Source organism: Gavialis gangeticus, unplaced genomic scaffold (assembly GCF_001723915.1).
Source record: "Gavialis gangeticus isolate Ggan-Ray unplaced genomic scaffold, GavGan_comp1, whole genome shotgun sequence".
In the NCBI taxonomy this organism is placed as follows: Eukaryota; Metazoa; Chordata; order Crocodylia; family Gavialidae; genus Gavialis; species Gavialis gangeticus.
The window spans coordinates 12,332,207-12,350,518 of record NW_017729030.1 but is presented as its reverse complement, the minus strand read 5'-3'; the positions used below and the strand labels follow the sequence as shown (position 1 = coordinate 12,350,518).

At 42.2% G+C, this 18,312-nt stretch overlaps 1 protein-coding gene across 1 annotated transcript in view; it reads left to right on the top strand.

Moving 5' to 3' along the window:
- COL25A1 (collagen type XXV alpha 1 chain) overlaps positions 1-18,312 on the top strand; it is a gene marked incomplete at its 5' end in the record, with an annotated part of 779,688 nt that overhangs the window by 742,100 nt on the left and 19,276 nt on the right. Inside the window, 4 exons of the mRNA XM_019521958.1 lie at positions 897-977; positions 2,975-3,010; positions 4,662-4,715; positions 15,411-15,464. Of these exons, the coding sequence (XP_019377503.1) occupies positions 897-977; positions 2,975-3,010; positions 4,662-4,715; positions 15,411-15,464 (225 nt within the window). The remainder of the gene's footprint in view (positions 1-896; positions 978-2,974; positions 3,011-4,661; positions 4,716-15,410; positions 15,465-18,312) is intronic.

Genomic DNA, 18,312 nt, shown 5'->3' with positions numbered 1-18,312 from the left:
GGGGGGGGGGGATGGCGTCCAGGGAAAGCTGGAGAGCAGAGAGCATGGAGAGCATGAAAGTTTAGTATCCTGACTTGCCTGCAGAACCCTGGGGCATGGTAAAGCTACATAATATGAGAACGCTTCCACAATGATCACCAGCCTGCTGTTATTTTTTCTACAATTTTTAGTACAATGACATCTGCGTAATTTAATCATCACAAAAAAAACAGTGCCTCCTGTTCATGTATGAATACCATTTTTCTAAGATCAGTGAAGCCTGGGCCTCAAAACTACATTGTCTCAGCACAACACACTGCTTCTCTTAATTTCCTGTTTAATTATGCTGTTTAAAGGTTTAAAAATATCTTTACATAAGAATTGGCTGTAAATTCCAGTTTGCCATGGGGGGGAAGGGTGCTTCCACACAAAAAGCACCTTTCATCAGATCTTATTGCAGTTATCACTGATGTGAACAAAATGGATCTCCCCTCCTCTAACTAAATTTTTCCTATATTGAATTAACAGCCTAGGATAATAATGTGTAGACTCTTAGGCAAGTCAAAAAACTGTAGGAGGGAAACAATAGTTGAGCCCAAGTCATCCAAATATTATAACAACTGTTTAGAAATCATTCAGGAGTCTATTACCCAGGGGAGTTTCCTGTATTTTTAACATACAGTTGTATTTAAAATTATCATTGGTTATCTACTGAATACTTCTGTACAGGTCAGTACAGTATCTCCATGTAAACTGCCAATAGTCTGTAAATGCTGAAATAGCAGCTTACAGTGAACAGACCTTCTTTGTTGTTTCAAACTGGAATTTGTAGCCATTTCTGAGACTGGCTCTCTTGTGTCCCAGTTTAAACACCCATTATAGCACCAAAAATTTGGCATTTATACTTTTATGTTTAGGGTGAACCAGGGTTGAATGGTCTTAAAGGATTGAAGGGTGAACCAGGTCAAAAGGGTGACAGAGGGCCCCTGGGTCTTCCAGTAAGTAAAAAGAACAAAACTATTCAATTTCAATGCAAATCACAAACGTCTCTTTCTACTTTCAACCAACAACTCTGGTTTACTCAGCAGCATTTATAAAAACCATATTGGTGCAGAACATCAGTTGTTTTACCCAGAGTTTGTGCTAGTGTCCAAAGTAACACACAGTGCTGTCACTTTCTTTTTGTCATTTGTTAGTTGATAGTCTTTAATGTCACGAAGATGCTGTGATCCCCATTACATTAATCATGTTGTGATATGAATGTTGTCATGTTTTATTTAAAAATAGTTTTCTGGAACAACTTCGTTCTTTTAATATTGATGTCTCCTCAGTCTTCCACTGTTTGAACAACTGCAGTAATAAAGCAGAGGTTTGATTAACTACAATTTAAGTAAATACATTTGGAATTGGCTTACTATTTTCAAATATTCCTCATTCATTCATGGATAATAGATTTTTTATTTTTGCCTTGTACTGCTCAGCTAGGCCTCATTATGGGTGATTGGTATAATTGATAATAAAAGGAAACCAAAGCTTTAAAGATCACATGTCAATCTGAAAATATTGTTAACAAGAAACACCCAAAATTGTTAGAACTATATGTGAACAGAGAAAAATGTGCACTATTTTTTAGTCTGGTTATGTATTTGACAGTACTTTTTCAAAAGGTAGTTTCATATAGTTTCTACTTGATAGCCAGTTTATTTCCCTTATTTTTGGTGTGTGTCTTTCCAAGCAGCAGGGAGGACAAAAGCATTTGAAATGATCAAATCTGGTCCAAATTTTTAAAAGACATGCAGGGAGACTCTGAGGAAGATCACCTTCATCAAAAAGGTTGTAGTTCATCTTATTGAAGCTAGCTGTTAGAGCTATGTGAATAAGGATTTTTCAGTTCCATGACTGCACTGAAAAATGGGAAGAAATTTTTTGTGTTGCCCAAACTGTTTCATTTGACCAAAAATGAAACTTTTTAATTTTATTTTATGGTTGTTCAGACCTTTCTTGCCCCTTTATAAAAATAAAAGGAAAATACTCGTTCAAATCAAAAGTCAAAATTTATTGTTCTGAAAATATCAAATAGAAACATTTTGACTTTTCAAAATTATTTCCTTTTTTCAGTCAAAATTATTCCCCAAACGTATTTTAAATTTGGAGACAGCTCTGGTCTTCCCCTTGCAAAAATGTATTTTTGACCCATTTACTAGTCTCCAAAATTTTTGCCAATGGTATTGCCAATGTCTCTTTGATAATCCAGCAAACATTGGATATTATGGTTTATACACTATATTCAAGTTGTTATTGCACTGTACTAAAGTTATTCACATAAAATCCACCAGGGGTCACTCAGCCCCCAAGGATATAAAACTGAACAGCCTAAAGCGGTGTGTGTCATATGCACCTCCACCCTGGAATTAGGTTAATGATTATATGTTAAAATTGTAACAAGCTGAAGAAACAAGAATTTGTTATCTCCCAGGCTCTTAGAAATGAATAAAACCATTGTTGTTAGGGCCCAGATTTCTTTGCTGACATAATGCAATTTTCTGCATTAAACTCTTCATATAGATGTTAAAACATAGTTTTAACTTGGGTGCAAAATACAGTAATCATATTGTCATGATTTTAAAACCTTCTCTAGTCAGTTTACAAATCTGTTTTTGTGTGTTGAAGCACACTGTAATGTCTGGCATTTGTAGCACTAATATATCTAGAGCCTCATTCTGATCTAAAGTATGCCACTGCAAATCAGGATTGAATCCAGCTCACTGGTGTTACACAAATGTAGAATCAATAGGCATGAGAACAGAATCAGGCTCTTAATGTTGTATGTAATTTTTTAACTAACATACTGTAGTAATGTGATACCCATTCCAGAATCGTGTCACAGTTTGTATTGTGTGTTTAAATTACATTTATTCATCAACACCACTTACTAATCTCACATTCTTGTCATTCGTGTTATACCTGTCATCCGTGCTTCCACCTAATCACACAGGGAGCATCTGGCTTAGATGGGAAGCCAGGACCCCGGGTGAGTCCCTTGTGTTCCTGTGTCATACTCTGTTATCAAGTCTATGTGCTTCTCAACAGCCTGATTTGCTTAGTTTACGTGTAACATTTTACAGTAGGAGTAGTAGCAAGCATCCGTCTCGTGAGACAATAGAATTACACTGAGTGTGATTATCAGCTCACTGAACATAAACCACACTTAAATATAAGGTGAAGCTGGAGTGACTTCTCCAAGGCACAAAAGCCTGGGCAGTGTCTATGGAGATGGTAAGCTGCCCATGCACTGCACCAATGTGCCCCTCTCAGCCTTGCTTGTTTAATCTGTAGAAAAGGCAGTTGCTAATATGTTAGTAACTGTCTTGGCTGCAGGAGCTGCTGGAGCAAAGGAGATCATCCATTTGTCTGTTTATTGGGGCTTCACTCCTAGACTGGCTGCCAACAAAGTTAAAGAACCCAATCTACCCTGTCATGGAGTGGGCTTCAGTCCCACAACTTTTTGGTGGCATTTCCACTACCAGGGGTAAGACCAGTACCCCCCTCTAAGGTGCTCTTCTGCACAAAGCCATTGGCACCCTAGAGATTGCTAGGTTATTTAATCACTGCCCGGCACTTGGTGTTAACAGTTTCAGGTAGCACCATCTACTTACAGAGAATGAGACAAAGCCTCCCAGGCAGCTTCCTTGCAGAAGCAGGAGGAAGGCATAGAACAGATTATTGGTGGCACAGCCGTGTTCTCAAGATGGGCCCATGAATGCATTTTGGTATGACTGGTTGGTATTGCCTAGTTTTGTGCTGTTCCCAAAAGCCTATAGAGATGTAGACATGTCTCAGTGTATTTAAGCCTATTCATCTTGTTTCTAAATGTATTGTTCATTCTTAGTTTGCCTTGGAATTTTAGCTGTTTCACTGAGACTAGCTCTCAAGACCCATGTAGGCAGAGCTATTATTTGCATGAAGCATGTGTCTAGCTTCCTTTCCCTTTCTTTTGCTTGTACTTTTCCTCCTGTCTTCAGCAATGGCAGCCATTGCTTGGCAATTATTTGCAAATCCTGAAGCATCAAAAAGAAAGAAAAGAAAAAAAATGGTCTGGATATTCCTTATTTTATTGAGTAAAATTAGGCTTCCCAGTGTGAACTGAGGCCTCAGTTAGACTAATTCTGTGTCAGTGAGACTGGTGCAAAACTGCTAGGGTTCTGTCTTGATCCTTTTGATATTTAAAATAAATGTTTTCTTTGGCCTTTATAATGATGAACAATGAGAGGAGAAAATGAAGAACAACATAGCTCATTAAGCCTTATAATTCTTTGCTTTTGTCTCTGATGTGCAACCCACACAATTCTCTACATAAATTCTCTTGTTTAACCCTTCAGTTTCTACTGTGCAAAATTTCTCTCTACATTTTAATACCTCTAAAATCTGCTGACTTAAAGCAATAAAGTATCAAATTAGATGAAAGAGGATTACATCATAATTTAGTAGTTTATAGGTTGGATTTTCAAAATCCGTTAATGGATCTGTATGCCTAGTTCCCATTACAATTAAGCCTAGATTTTCAGTCAGTGGGAGATGAACTGCTTCCTGGCTAGAATAAACCTGCTCAAATAAAGCCTGTTAAGACCAATAAGATTTTTCAGGGCATTTGTTTTTCACCTCCTCTTTGTTGGATCTTTTAGGGTATAGATGGCCCAATTGGTCCACATGGCCCAGCAGGTCCTAAAGGAGACAGAGTAAGTACACAATCGTTGGCTGTATTTTTTTTGTCTGAAAAAAACTACACAAGTTCTACTAAAATTAGTTCAAGAGTTCAAGTTGTACTAAAGACATACCCGTGTATTATTGAACAGAATAATATTTGTTTAAGGGTCACTCTTTTAATTTTAGGTTTAAAACTCATTTCCATTTATATTCTGAAAAATTTAATCATGACAACCCCTCACGCATTTTCTGGGTTCTGGCTCCTGCTCCTGTTCCCAGTGGTGTTTTTCAATTTTGAATTGAATTGTCATAAAATAAAATGGATAGGTTCTGCCTCATTAAGAAAGGGACAGAAATAGTATCCCCTTGTTTCTTCTTCTATTTGCTTACCTATTCTACTTACCTGTATAAAGTTGGAGTTGGATTCAAGCCCTCATGTTTATTGTTTAACTATGAGTCTGTCAGCATTAACATCATCACTCTTTACTTAAACAACAAAGTGAAAGATTATACTTATTTCCGACTAAAAGCAAATCTAGAACTGCATCTGTGAGAATTTTTAAGTTTAACAAACAACTGTAATAACACTACTTTAGGCCTGTTGTATTGAAGACATTGCAATATGGCATGGATCCAATTAGATTTAACAGTGAAACAACTGAGGTAGGTCTGCATGGACTGAGAATTCATTTTTGCAAAAAAAAAATGTGGTGAGATATAAGTTCAAGGTGAAGTAATTATGGAATTCTTGCCACACTGGTTGGCACTCAGGTATGTTTAATGGTCTTGGGAGTCTGTTTTGTTGGGGGCTTTTTCTTGGGGTTTCCAGTAAAGTGTTTCTCTTATTTAGGCTTAATTTATTTCTGTGAATTCAACACATGGCAGTCCAGCATACTATGTACATTAGCAAGTAACTTAGATATAAGTTATGCTGTTACTTTCTAAAAATAAATGTCACCTAAGTACCTTTGCTTTGTTAAATTATATTATCTTGAAAGATATGCAACTCTGCAATCGAAGATCTGTTGAAAAAGAGATGTGCTGGAATTTAATATCTCTATAGTCTTAGAAAGATAACAGTTGTTTTTCTCTCTTACATAAGCTTGCAAGGGCATTAATGACCCTTCTGATTTAAAGTCACAGTAGTTTCCAAGAAGCAGCTGCTGTAGATAGGGGTAAGGAAATAATAAGTTTTTAATAACTTAGAAGTTGCATAAGTTTATATAGCCAAATTTTCAAACAATAGAAACTTCTTGTGTAGATCAACTTGATGCTGAAAGTTGAGATATTGGGAAAGGGCTTTTCTGGTGTGGCAGGTTAGCAAAATTTCTATCAGAATAATGTTGTCAGAGTATTTTTATAGCATTAATTATGTGTCATGGTGGCTAGAGTGTTTAGATGTATTTGTATTGTTTACATTGAAATTAATAAATACATGTATAATCAGGTATCTTCATGCATCATTGCAATATTCATTTATTGAGCTTGCAAATGCAGGTGCAGAAACAAGTTGTCCTTGGACCTCAGTCTCTACATTTAGAGAGATAGGCCATAGCATGGCTTCTGCATATCAGTGAACAGGATCAAATTTTGTCCTTGTTGACAGCTAGCATTTTGTGTCAAGAACAGAGGCCATTGTTCAATTGAGAGGGTGTACAGGTGTCTCAAGGTAAAATGTTTGGGGTGGGTCAATTGAAAAAACATTTTTAAATGGCAAATCCAGTTATTATTTAACAAATCTAGAAAGCTAATCTTGCTGGTTTGCAGGAATGCATGTTGCATCTGATTATAGATTTAGGTCTTCTGGGGTAGGGACAGACATTATACATAAATAGGCTTAAGTGATCAGAAACCGGTTTATTAAACCTATGACAGAACAGATGCTCAGTGCACATAAACCAGTTTGAAAATGACTGAAACCAGTTTGAAGTAAACCTGGTTGAATGTAGTATCAGACTTAACTGATTTGCGTCAAACTGTTTTTATTCAATGTCTGTCCCAGACCCCTTGCTGGGTTAAGTTAAATCAGATTCCCCCAGCACCCTGGCATACTCTGTGGGCTGGGCGGGGCTCTCTGCTCCACAGCAGGGCTGGCTCCTCCCCTCTGCTCCCTAGCCAGAGGTCCAGCAAGACTACATGCTGCTCCCTGCTCCCCCTCACCATTCCCTGCTAAGCAGGAATTTCCCCCCTCCCCTCTGTATTGCTGAGGAGGTGTCTGTGTATTATCTAGCAGACCACATGCTGGCTTCCATCCATGCTGAATCAACAGGCAGAATCAACAGGTAGCTGGTAATGTCCCTCTGTTGTTTTCTTAATGGGGTGATAACCACTGAGTTAGGGGATGATAAATACTGTTATCAATTTCCTGCTGGGCTAATCAGAGCATGTTGCCAGGGCCTGGCCACATACCAGTCAGTTCAGTATTGTGCGAGGGAAGGGAGGGCTGCTCTAGCACCCCCCAGCTTCTAGCCTGAGCCACTGCAGGCATGTGCTGGCGTTACTGGGAACTCTGTGCAGTTACAAAATGATTCAGCTTAGCCAGGTTAGACTAACATACAAAGATTGTATAGATTGTATCAATTCAAGCTCAGGCTTTTGAATGTCTGTCCCTAGCCCTGAAGTATTATGGGAGCAAGAATAAATATACAAATGAAACCTATCTTTAACTTTGTAAAGGATATGGATTAATTTCTTATTTATGCAGAATTTGGGGCAATGATAAATTCATTTGGTATGCTGTCATGGCAGAAATAATGCCATCCAGACCTGAGTTTTTAGTGATCACAGTAAAACACTGGCTAGGCCTACTTACAAGTGCTTTTTAAAGGGAGACATGGTGTTCTAGAGTAGTATTTCTCAACCTGTGGGTTGCGACCCAAAAGTAAATCTCAAGACTATATGAAAGTGTCATGAACAAACTTTAAAAATGGATCAACAGACTTTAAAAATTGATTCTCATTTAAAGGAAAAAAACATGAGAAGCTGTGGCTTTTCCCTTGTAGGCTGAAACAGCCTGCAGGGGCTGTTTGGGACTACTTGGGGCCCTTCATACCCCACATCTCTCCCCCCTCTCCAACCTACACACTGGGGGGCTGGAGCCTGGGGGCAAGGAGGCAATGGGTCAGGCATAAGGGGCACTGGATCAGGACTTGCCATCAATTTTTACAAAAGGGTTCTGGTACAAAAAAGGTTGAGAGCCACTGCTCTAGAGAACTGGTGTTGGGAACTCTCCAGTTTTGAAGAAATGCAGAATTCCAATATGGGCTCTGCCACTGACTCACGGGCCTGAGAAAATTGAATTCCCTTTCAGTCAGTTGCACCTACTGAGTCTACAGCTAAATTTTTTCGTTTTTGTCCCAGTTTCTTCTTCTTTAAAACTGAGGTGATATTTGCAGGGTTATCATAATAGATAATTGTCCAGTGCTTTAAAAATGTTAGCAGCTCTATTACAGTTCTGTTAACATGGGAATATATTACTTACTGGAGATAAGGACAAGCAGAATCATGGTGCCACACTTTGGGCACAGTGTTGTATCTGTTTGTGTGAGTCATGTGATAAAGGAAATATATGGCAATTAATTCATTTGCAAAGCACTTCAAGATAGAGATATGCAAAGTGTTGCATAGATTCAAATTACTGTGTCTGTTAAATCTAACTGTACTTCAATATCACTGGGAACTAATGGAGATTTATTTACAGTCATTTCCACATATTTATGATTTTTTAATCAGAAACTGCAGTTATTTAAGATCATAGGAAAGTAGGGCTAGCAGGGACCTCACAAGGTTATCTAGTCCAGCCCCCTGCTCAAGGCAGGGTCATACTTGACCATCAGTTTAAAAGGACTTGAGAGAAGCACATTTAATTAAATACTAATCCCAAGGGATTTTAACAGCGATAGCAAAAATATATCTCTGAACTCTGAAACTCTTGTCAGATTTTCAAATTTGTATTCTCTCAAAAGCTCTTGTCATCACAAAAGTTCAAAATCTATTACAGTTTCTGGTGGTGTATTTTAAATTTACAGTGTTTCTCACTGGGATAGCCTCCTTAATTGTACTTCTAATTTAGATGGGAGAATGCCAGTTATCCTGTTCCTCCAAAAAATACTTCCATACAATACAAAATCACATAATGCAGGATCTTGGATTTGAAACAGGCAACAACCCAAAAGAGCCACAATGTAAATCCCTTGTGCTTGGGAATGGCTTCTTAGGTATAAAATCTACTCAAAATTTGCTGGCTGAATGCTTATTTCCCTGTATTTCCTCTGTTTGGCACAGCAGTTTCAAAAGCCTGCCTCCCATTATCTATTAATCCATCATAATCCATTAATCCGCTGCTGGCAAAAGCCAGTGTTTGAAACACTGTTCAGCAGGTGCTTCACATTGCAGACAGGAAATCTGTAGGGTACATATCCAGTCAGAGCTTCACATGTATTAATGCCTTTACTTCCCCAAACTTATATGCCCTTTGCCAGCATTTTTTGTGTACCATATGTTTAGTGATTATGTAGGGCTATTTTAAGAGGACTTCTTATGGTCTTTGTTGCTGTTTAAGATTTTTAAAAAAACATTAACCAGTCTAGATGTATATCAAGTATAGATCAAACAGCTGCATAGCTACTATTATGAGTGGTTAGTAAATCTTTTAGCTTTTTATGCAAGAAAGCACTGAAGGCCCAAGACATTTACTGGTTTGTTTTTTTTAAATAGCCTCCTGTAGTTTTTACAAGTTAGAAGTCTCACTTCTCGGTCAGAAATAGCTAGAAGATCAACAGAATCAAGAAAGACCTTCATCATACACTTAGTCTCAGTCAGAGTGGGCATGTCTATACAAGACATTTACTGCGTAGTAGACAAATTAGCTATAAACTATAATAGAAATTATCTATAATTAGCTGTGCAATAAACATCACCTGTCTACTCCTATTAGGCTGGAGTAAACTAATTTGCTCCGCAGCAGGATAGTACTTGTATTTGCAAACTCTGCGGCAGCACACATGTAGATGCTGCCCTGGCTGGCTGGGGCACAAGGATGCTTCAATGCGAGAGCTGCCTGCTAGTTAGCCTCGCACTAAAGCACCCTCATGCCCCGGCATGCCCTCTATAGCACCCTCATCCCCTCTGTAGCATGCTGAGCTGGGGGGATCATCCCTGGGCTGGCAGACCGACCCCCCGCAAGCCCCCCTACCAGCTGGAGCTGCTCAACATGCTGTGGTCCCACGTACATATGCACATACGAGCCTGGGAGCAATAAACTCCAGAACAGCACCCAGTGAGCTATATATAAGGAATATAACTCCCTATTTCATAAAAATATGAAATGTCTAAGCTAGACTGAATGTCAGTCTTCTTACCACCAGCTGGTATTATGATATTTTTCTTGTATACTCCTACACCTTTTTCCACAAAACTAGCTGGTAGAAATTGAAGTGAACCTTAGATGTGACAAATATTAATCCTCACAGGTCTGAAATTTGAAGGAAGGGAGTGGTAACAGCATTAATTGCTGCAGCTTCTCCACTGCCAAATTCCCAGACCTGCGGGCCAGGGACAGACATTACACATAAACCGGTTTAAGTGATCAGAAACTGGTTTAAACTTGTAATGGAACAGACATTCTGTGCACATAAACCTATTTGAAAATGGCTGAAACTGGTTTGAGATGAACCTGGTTGAATGTAGTATCAGACTTAACTGATTTGGGTCAAACCTGTTTATGCATTGTCTGTCCCAGAACCTTTGCTGGTTTGAGTTAAATCAGAGACCCCCAGCATCCCAGCATGCTCTCTGGACTGGGAGGGGCTCTGCTGCAGTCCCGCCAGGCTGGCTCCACCCCTCTGCTCCGCAGCCCAAGCAGGAACCGGCAGCGGTCCGGCCAGAGAGGGGTTTAATTCCCCCCTCCGTACCACCGGCAGGGACCTGAGCCGGGTCTGTCCACGCTCCCCCTTCGCTGCTGCAGCAGGGGGGCACCATGGCCCCTGAGGCAGAGGGGAGCAGGGAGCAGATTTAGTTTATACTCCACCTCACTGGCAGCCAGGTGGCTCCCTGCCTGGGATAGGCCTCTGGTTTCACCCCTCCACTGGAAGAATAACCCTGTCCCTACCCCCACCAGGGGCCCTGCCTGACTGTGCCCCCTCCCCGCCGCTGCAGTGGGAGGGGAAGAGCCCTTACTGGGGGCAGCAGCCCCTGTCACACTGTGGGAGAGTACAAGCCCCTTCCAGGTGAGGGGCTGCGCTGTGGGCTCTGGCTCTGCGGCAGTGCTGAGGTATGGAGGGGACCAGAGCCTTGCAAGGCTCCACAGCCGCTCTGCCGGCCCCACAGCACAGCCACAGTGGGAAGCCGTGACAGGCTCCTACCCATTGGGCACTTGCCACTCGCTGTCCAGCTGCCGGCTTGTGGCAGGGCTGGCCCCCGCCACTCATTCTGTGCTGGGGCAGACCACTGAGGGGTCTTATTCAGCTGCCATTATTCCCCCCAAGCTTCAGCTGCTGCCTGGCCCGGCAGACCCCACAGCCAGCAGCTGAGTAAGCCCCTTCCTGCTGGGAGGGGGCTTGCTCCAAGCACAGAGACACCACTCGCACCACAGCCAGGTCTGCCCAGTGGGGTCTCCCCGGCATGGCCGACGCTGCCCTTTGCTCAGAGATAGCTCCCTGCTGACAAGAGGGGGCTTATTTAGCCACTGTCTCTAAGCACCAAGCAGCAGCAGCCAGGCCAGGCAGACCCAGCTGGGCAGACCCTGCTGCAGTGGAGTGGCACCTCTGTGCTTGGGGCAAGCCCCCTCCCAACAGGAAGGGGCTTATTCAGCTGCTGGCTGCGGGGTCTGCTGGGCTGGGCCACAGCCGAAGCTCAGGGGCAATAATGGGGGCTGAATAAGCCCCCTCATTGGCTTGTCCTGGCACAGAACGAGCTGCGGGGGCTGGCTCTGCCCCCACCCGGCAGCTGGAGTGGCGAGCAGTGAGTGCCCGATGGGCAGGAGCCTGTCACAGCTTCCTGGAGGGGCTATGCTGCAGGGCTGGCAGAGCAGCTGTGGAACGCAGCAGCACTGTGGGGGATTGCAGGGCTCTGGCCCCAGCCCTCAGTGCACAACCCAAGCCAACAGCACAGCCCCTTCCTACAAAGGGACTCGCTCTCCCCCACAATGTGGCAAGGGCTGTCACCCCCAGTAAGGGCTCTACTCCTCCCACTGCAGCACAGCTTCCCTGCAGGCAAGGGCTGGCTTTAGCACCCCCTGGTTCCTGGTTTGAGCAGCTGCAGGCATGTGCCCAGATTATCTCAATCCAGAGAGCATGTTTGTCCAGTTACAAACTGGTTCAGCCTAGGCAGGTTAGACTAACCTGCAAAGGTTGAATCAGTTCAGGCTCCGGCTTTTTGAATGTCTGTCCCTAGCCATGGAGAGCAGCCCCCTGACCAAATGACACAGCCCCCGTGCCACTCTGGCTGGGACCTGGGTCCATAACCTCTGCACATGGGGTTGAACCTGGTGTACCAAGTTGGACCTTACACGTGGGGTCACACCCAGCATATGGGCGGTGCTCCATCCCTGGCTGCCTGCGTGTACCCCCTAGGGCCTTCTCAAGTACCCCCAATCCCTGGTCTATGCATTTAATAATGAATAATAGTGGCCAGTGAATTAATAATGAATAGTAAATAACTTAGATTTTAGTGCACTTTTTATCCAGAAGTAGTTCATTAGCCACTGAGTTGTGGCAACTTTTGGGCAAAAACTTAATGTCTTTCTGTGCCAGGAACCTTGTACACAGTTCGCATTAAAGAAGGAAGTAAAGTAGAGATCAAGTTGACATTCCAGGAATTCCAGAGCAGACAACCTATGGTCAGGACCACTCTTTTTTTGTCTTATCCAGAACCCGCATCTAGGAATTCAGTCCCAGCCAAATATATATATATCCTGGAGTGTTGTTTCCTATTGAGAGTGCACTCATCATAGACTGCAAATGATAATACTTAGTACAGCATGTTGGATGTGAGCATCTCTCATCTAATTATTCATCAGATATTCCTGTGTTTGGCATCTGACGTCACAACCGTTATGACAGCAATTATGTAGAGGTGCATAATGCGTATCATGCCTCTCTAACTTTTAGGCTGCCAGGAAGCTACCCGCTATTCCCCCCTCCCTTCCAGGGACCTGGACCCCCCCAGGCTCCCTCAGCCTATGGGCTGCACCATCCCTCCATACCCCACCCACAACACCACATTGTAGAGGAATGTTGTAGAGGAAGCAGAGGAGGAAGGGGGAGCTCAGAGACTCTGGCAGTAATAGCAGCTGGAGAGATGAGTGAAGCAGTGACTTAGGCTGCAAATTAACCCCTCAGAGGACACAATTTGGACAGTCCTGATATATATCATACTGGGTGCATCTACACACGTGCTTTACTACAGAGGTGACTAATTAGCTCTGCAGTAAAGTGTCACCGTCTACACATCTGCCCTTATTATGGCACAGCAAATTAATTAACTTCACTCTAGAATAGTACTGTCCAGCACAAGTACTATCCTACAGCAGAGTAATTATGTGTGCTCAAACACACGTGTAAACTGTGACGGGGCTTGCTGGGGCACAAGGGGGACTACAGGGTGGGAGCTGCCTGCCATCTAGTACTGCAGTGTAGCATCCCCATGCCCCAGCCAGCCCCAACACCACCCTACGCTGCCACCTGGAGCCCAGGGCTGACCCCCTAGGCCCTCTGCCAGCCCAGGGCTGCTCAACTCCAGCTTGAATTACTGCAGTCCCAGATGCACATAAAGACACTGTGCCTGAGAAGCAGCTGACTCCAGCGTGAACTGCACTGGGGTTTATTCAGGCACATTAATAGCATGTGTAGATGCACCCAGAATGTAGTATATCTCATCCAGCTCACCAAATAGTTTCATAGTGCCCTCATGGAAACTATGTAGTTGAAACTAGACAAAAAGTTTGTACCACGGTAAGCTCTCGCAGAAAAAAGCACAGAGATGTGAATGCCAGTAGGAGCACAGAACCACTTTCTTTCTAACGTCATAACACTCCTGCTCAAAGGGAATCTACAAAACACTTCCAGGAGACAGGTTAGGGAATCCATAGCCTTCCTGGACATTAAAAAATATGGATTTAACAGACAATGATTTAATCACTTGTTACAATCTTAAAAACTATCTCTTCTAATCTCCCTTCACTCCAGAGGTAATAATGAACCTTTTCATTCTTGAATGATCTTGCTCCTCCACTAACTAAGTCACCTACTCTACTTTTCTTAGGAAAGCTCATGATAATCTCTATTTGCTCCTATTTTATAGCCTGCTTCCGTTCCTTCAAGCAGATGAAGCAGTTAGTATCAAGGTGCCACCCTGCCCTCCTTTCTGTCTTATTTACAGAGTTAAACACAGACCCCCTTTTTTCCCCTGCGTTAGCTTAGCTTGTGTCTGCTTCCATTTCAGGTCTGATGAAGGGTACTTTTTGCCCAAAAGCGTGTCTAACATCTTTCCCAACTTTGCAGTTAGTCCAAAAAAAGATATCACAAAAAAACCCTTAGGTCTCCTACATTTCTTGGAACATCACAGCTACAGCCACATTCTTACACCACTACAGGGATGCATGTCAGAGCCCTGACAGATGTTGCACTTAAGATGCGATTGCTTGGTTAATCATGCTTTAAGTAGTGACCAGGCCACATGTTTATTCAATTGATGGCATAGCAAAGTTATTACACAAAGTGTGCATGTAATTGAACGTGCGGCCAGTACCCACCCTCTGGACCACAAGGGAGACTTTCAAGACTGCTGTGTGCTCCGGAGGCTGAGAGCGCCCCTCACCATGTGCTTCCTTGGCTGGATTGGAGTTCCCAGCCACAGAAGCACAATTCATCAGCGCTCTGATCAGTCGCCATGAAAAACATTTAATGAGGGCAAAGATGCATAAACTAAAAATACTGGTTCCAACCTTATATTTATTTCCTTGAGATTTTATTTAATTTAGGAAATGTTTCCTTTATAGCTTCTAAGAAGTTGCAATGTTATATTACCAGTCTCTATCTTTGGAAACTCTTGATTCTTCAGTCAACTTTAGTGGAGGGTGGGTATCTCTTCTGTTTGCCTTGCACCTTATTAGAGTTTTTATGTAATAGGTCTGAGGGGTAATATAGATTTAGGATCTGAAAGTGCAGCTAAATGCATAGCTTTACATAGCAATGGTCTCCACAGATCTGTTGTTAACAGTATTGCTTGTTAAACACATTTGTTCTGGTTGGTGGTAATTTAGGTTTTTATGGAGGAAATCACAGCTGCTTTCATGGAGCTAGTTACAATATACAAGCACCTTTAGTATTCATTACCATGGAGGCCTCTGACAGAGGACTCTGTTGCAACTATAACACACTTATAACACTGACTGATGAAAATGGAATTTAATGAGCATATATATTTTCAGTACTAAATAATAATGCATGATAACATTAATAAATGCAAAGTTTTACCTCTGTGACCTATCTTGTCTTTTCCCCCAGTGTATTGCTTACATTAAGGTGTCCAAAAAACACAATGCAGGCAATATGTCTAAATAAGAATATAAAGCCCTGTTCTTCTTTTCATTTTAAAATCTGATGAGCACATGCCCAAGGATGAGGGATATAAAGGATTTCCCTTTTAAGAAGGAGGAATTGTTGTAACAGGAAGAGGCTGTGGTGCTATTTGAACCAGATGTTGTTTTTCTTTTATCTTTTTTTTAGGGTGAAAAGGGAGCTGTAGGTGACCCTGGACCCAGAGGACCATATGGTTTGCCTGTAAGTGGCATGTAACCTGTGAACATTGCAACTTTCACCACTCCTTAATTAAACTTTGTATGCTTTATGGCCGTATTCCATCTAGCAATGTAATTAGTTGAGGGCGGTAAGGAGAGATAATAATCCCTGACAATGCAAGGTCACTGCACTTGAAGCAGACCCATATCACAAAGATAGACAGATTCATATTCACATGTACAACTATGCAAAAGTAATGGGATGGAGCTGACATAAACCAACATGAGTGAGGATATCCAGACTTAAAGTGCTCCTTCTTCCAGCACTCGTGGATTATGTATTGTTATACATGTTATTAGCTGTCTAGAGACCACCAAGACAGTGGCAAAGGTTCAGAGCCGTTTGTAGTCTTTATGGTTTCCTTAACGTCTGGATTCTTGTTCAGATTTCTTTGACACAATAATATTTTGCTTTTATATTTTGGTTTTATGTATTTCTAAGTATATGAGATGGGAAAGCTTTCAAAGGCTGATAGTTTGGGTTTGGTTCAGATAAACATTTGAAAGGTCAGATGCTTATCTTACCGTCTTTCATCTGATTTCCTAGTGGCACTAAGTTTGTACTCTGGGTCTTGAAATCTCACTGAATATTGCAGAGGACACATTCCCTGATCAGAAACCAGAAGAGATAAAAAAGATGCATCTGAATATACCTGAACAAGCACACCTCAAGGGCAAGGAAGCTCTGTTTCATATAAACTGATTAAGTCGTTTACCCATCACTAAATTAGGTTGACCATAGTTTCAGCTACTGTAAACTGGCCTAGCTCCATTGAAGTCGGTTGAACAATCCTGGTTGACACCTACTGCAGATCTGGTCCAGGCCATGGATACATTTGTGTCTGTGTGCACTGACACAACAAAGGGCTGCAGTCAATGACAATGCAGATCTGTTCTAGCTTCGATAAGATTGCAGCAGTTCCTACTGATATCCTGTTTGGTCATTTTTGACAATGGTAGGGCATTGTTCATATCCTCTGTTGTAAGCCTCTTGGTGCCAAGCTGAAAGAATAGCATCATGTGCCTTATACCTTGCTTCACCAAAGTTGCTCCCAACATGAAGGCAGGCAGTGTTTATAACAGTCTTCCGGGGAGGGTAGGTTGAATAGAGCTCGAAGTTCCATAGAGCCCTTTCAAAAGGGGTTGCTGAAGGAAGAGTGCATCCTTTTGTTCTGCACTTTTCCAAGCTAATACTGCCCCTTTTAGATATAAGCTGGACTCTGATTGTCCTCTCAGTATCTGAGAAGTAGGGTGGCATGAATAACTGGTTTATGGTTTTGGTACCCAACTTGAAAAATTAACACGTGCAATTGTGTCATTGACCACAGCATGAGGCTTTTCATATCTGCATCTGTGCATGCTGGGGCCCCATCTCATGAGGTGCTGGGTGTCCACAACTCATACTGATGTCAGAACATTTGATCTGCTCCTGACAGAAGTCAAGGACAAACTTCCCGTGCGCTTTGGACAGAGCCAAAGCAGGTCCATGAGTGTCGATGGTCTTTCAGCACTGTCTCTTTACTAAAGCTCTTTGTGAAATAGTGGAGTAGTAGTTTGCTGTGCATGCTCATTTGATGGCCACTTGTGTAAGCAAAAACTTTTATTTCCTGTCTATGAATTGAAAGGGGTGGAAACCGTGGGCTTTGCTTCATTTTAACTTGCTCCTGGAAGCTGTGTGCTAAGGCTCAATCAACAGTAACATTTTACAGTCAAGTTATCAGTTTCTGGAAACAGAGGAAATGTTAAACACTGACAGAAAGACCCTTCACTAATGGCAATGCTCTTTGTATAATCTAAGAAATGAGCTTTACTGTTCTACAGAGAGAGAATCCTGCTACATTCCTGTATTATCTAGACAGAAATCAGGTGCTACATATGAAGATGGCCTTTTTGGGTATCGTAAGCAAACAAGAGGTCACACAGGCTAAGGACAGAAATTATATATGAACTGGTATAAGTAATTGCAAACCAGTTTGAATCTGTAATACTACAGAAGTTCAGTGCACATAAGCCACTCTCAAAATGACCAGAACCATTTTAGGATAAGCCTGTATGGATGTAGTACCAGACTTAAATGATTTAGGTTAAATCAGTTTATTGAACTTCTGTCTCAGATCCCCTCCAGATTCAAGTTAACTCACAGTCCTCTCAGCATCCCAGGATGCTTTGTGCACCTCTCCCACAAATCCCCCTTTGCTGGGTGGGCGGGTAGCTTTGGACCAAGTTGCCTGCTCCAGCCAAGCAGCGAGGCATGCTCTAACACGCTCCAGCTTCTGGCCTGGGCCACTGCAGGCATGTGGCTGCATTTCTGGAATTGAAAGTGAATGTCTGTTCACTTGCTTATCGGTTCAATCTGTGCAGCTTAGACTAACCTGTGAAGATTGAATCAATTCAGCCTCAGGCTTTTTGATTGTCTGTACTTAGCCATAGTGACAAAGCCTAGGGGTGCTAATAGAGTTTATATGGTTCTTTGGCAGGGCAAAGATGGCGAGCCTGGCCTTGATGTAAGTAATATTTATGACCAGTTTACTCACAATGGTAGGTAAACTGTTCTTTCATGCAGTAGTTGCCTGGATGCAGCACATCTTTTTTTTTTTTTAATTACTGTGCATGCTGAACATGTAGGGAATATACTAAACATTGCACTGCTGTTGTTCGCATATGACAGAAGGAAGAGAAGGCTGGAGAGAAAAAATAGTGTATTTTGAAAAAGGACAGCCCAAACCTGCTAACCTCAGTGAGGCTTACTAACATAACCTCCCTCGGACTCATCACTGTAGTAGCATGATTGCTACACATGGCAATATTTCTCCAATCTGACCCTCAATAGT